This window comes from Haliaeetus leucocephalus, unplaced genomic scaffold, assembly GCF_000737465.1.
Source record: "Haliaeetus leucocephalus isolate CR32 unplaced genomic scaffold, Haliaeetus_leucocephalus-4.0 Scaffold284, whole genome shotgun sequence".
Taxonomy (NCBI): Eukaryota; Metazoa; Chordata; class Aves; order Accipitriformes; family Accipitridae; genus Haliaeetus; species Haliaeetus leucocephalus.
In genome coordinates, this window is record NW_010972720.1 from 8,967,978 (window position 1) to 8,969,707 (window position 1,730).

General features: G+C 50.1%; 1 protein-coding gene across 1 annotated transcript in view; it reads right to left on the minus strand.

The window, feature by feature from the left end:
* Window positions 1-77: 77 nt before the first annotated feature.
* LOC104833423 (endogenous retrovirus group K member 8 Pol protein-like) overlaps window positions 78-1,730 on the minus strand; it is a 3,067-nt gene continuing 1,414 nt past the window's right edge. The window contains exon 2 of the mRNA XM_010570069.1: window positions 78-1,709. Within this exon, the coding sequence (XP_010568371.1) occupies window positions 78-1,709 (1,632 nt within the window). The remainder of the gene's footprint in view (window positions 1,710-1,730) is intronic.

A 1,730-nucleotide genomic window follows, 5' to 3' on the forward strand; every position in this document is an offset into this window, starting at 1 on the left:
CAACTTGTCATCCTCTCTTGTCACTGGGGCATATGGGTTACGGGGGTGTCCGATAATCCGGTCCTGTGGACAAAAACTCAGTTTTCACTAGTTTTATTCTGGAGGTCTGGTTTAATGGACTTAAGTGGACACCATTTGACTCTGCCATCTTTCCTGACTGCAGCATATCCTCGCCCTGTCAGAACTAATTTCCACCCTTGTTCCCATTCTCCCAGCTCATTTCTGACTATGACCGATGGGCCTTCTTCTAGCACTCGAGTGGCCCAATGTTTTTGGATGGGGCTATTCATCTCTTCCCCCCTGGGGAACTGATTTAGCGCTAGAAGAGCGGTCGCTAGCAGGCGTGCTTGGTCTCCCAGGGGAACGGCGTTGGCAAAACCTTCCGTTTTTGCTAATACCTCTAATTTAGATTTCAGCGTTTGGTTTGCTCGTTCGACTATGGCTTGCCCTGTGCTATTATACGGAATGCCGTGTATTAGAGTAATGCCCCATTTCAGAACGAATGCCTGGACTGATTTGGACACAAAATTCGGACCATTGTCTGTTTTGATTTGATTAGGGATGCCAAGCCACGCCATGGCCATCAGCCAATGTTGGATGGTCGCTTTGGAGTCGGTTTTAAGGTGTTGTGTAGCTACGATCACTCCGCTATATGTGTCTACAGTTACCGCTAGCCACGCTCGAGGTTTTAGCAATTGACAGAGCGTGAAATCCGTCTGCCACACCTCGGAGGCCTTAAGACCTCTGGGATTGACTCCACTGGACCACAGTGGTGCTTTTTGACAATGGGGACACGTAGCTACTATGTGTTTCGCGTCAGTGGTTGAAATCCCACATCTCTTTGCCAGTGCTTTAGCTCCAATGTGGAGGGACTCGTGTAGCTGACGGGCATCTCTTAGTGTCCACAATCCTTTTGCAGCGGTGTCTGCTTTGTCATTACCGGTTTGAAAAAACCCTTTGATTGGGTCGTGGCTGTTGACGTGGATGACTGATATGGTGCCCTTTCGGGAAAAAAGTGCTTCTTCCAGCATTAGAGCTGCTGTGGATGTTGACACGCCGGGCCCCGACATGGCCAAGCAGAGCTTGGTCACAAACATCGAATCAGTCACTATGTTGAGGTGTTCCATTGGGAATAGTCCACACGCTAGTACTATGGCCGTCGCTTCTAGCTGCTGAACGGAAAGCGTATGGTCGGTCATTTTGATGCAATGCCACTTTTCTCCCGATTGCCATACTGCTGCCGCGGTTGAGGTCGTTGACGATGCATCTGTAAAGACTGTTGGTCCCCATTGGGGTCGGTCTATAATTTTTCGTGGAAGGTCGATGTCAACAATTGCTAGCATTTGAGTCCAGGGGGGCTTTGTGGCGTACCGGACTTCTCCACCAAATCCGACCAGGGCTATGGCTAGATACTCTGACCTCGTCACTGATTGCGTTGGGAGCTGTTTGCGGAAGGGTAGGTATATTTTGGCAGGTTCGATGCCCAGGTGTCTTAGGGCGAGTTTTCTGCCTTTCATGATGAGGTTACCAAGGCACTCGACTCCTGGAGAGAATGCACGTGACGGTTTTCCCAGGACTATCCATTGTATTGGTTGAGCTTTTTCAGGGGGCCCCTGGGCTAGTGCCCCTACTCCCCCTCCCTCTGTGAAATGTACATACAGATCGAGTGGTATATCTGGGTTCCACCTAGCGAGCGTGCTTGACGATACCTGTTGCTCGATAAAGTCAAG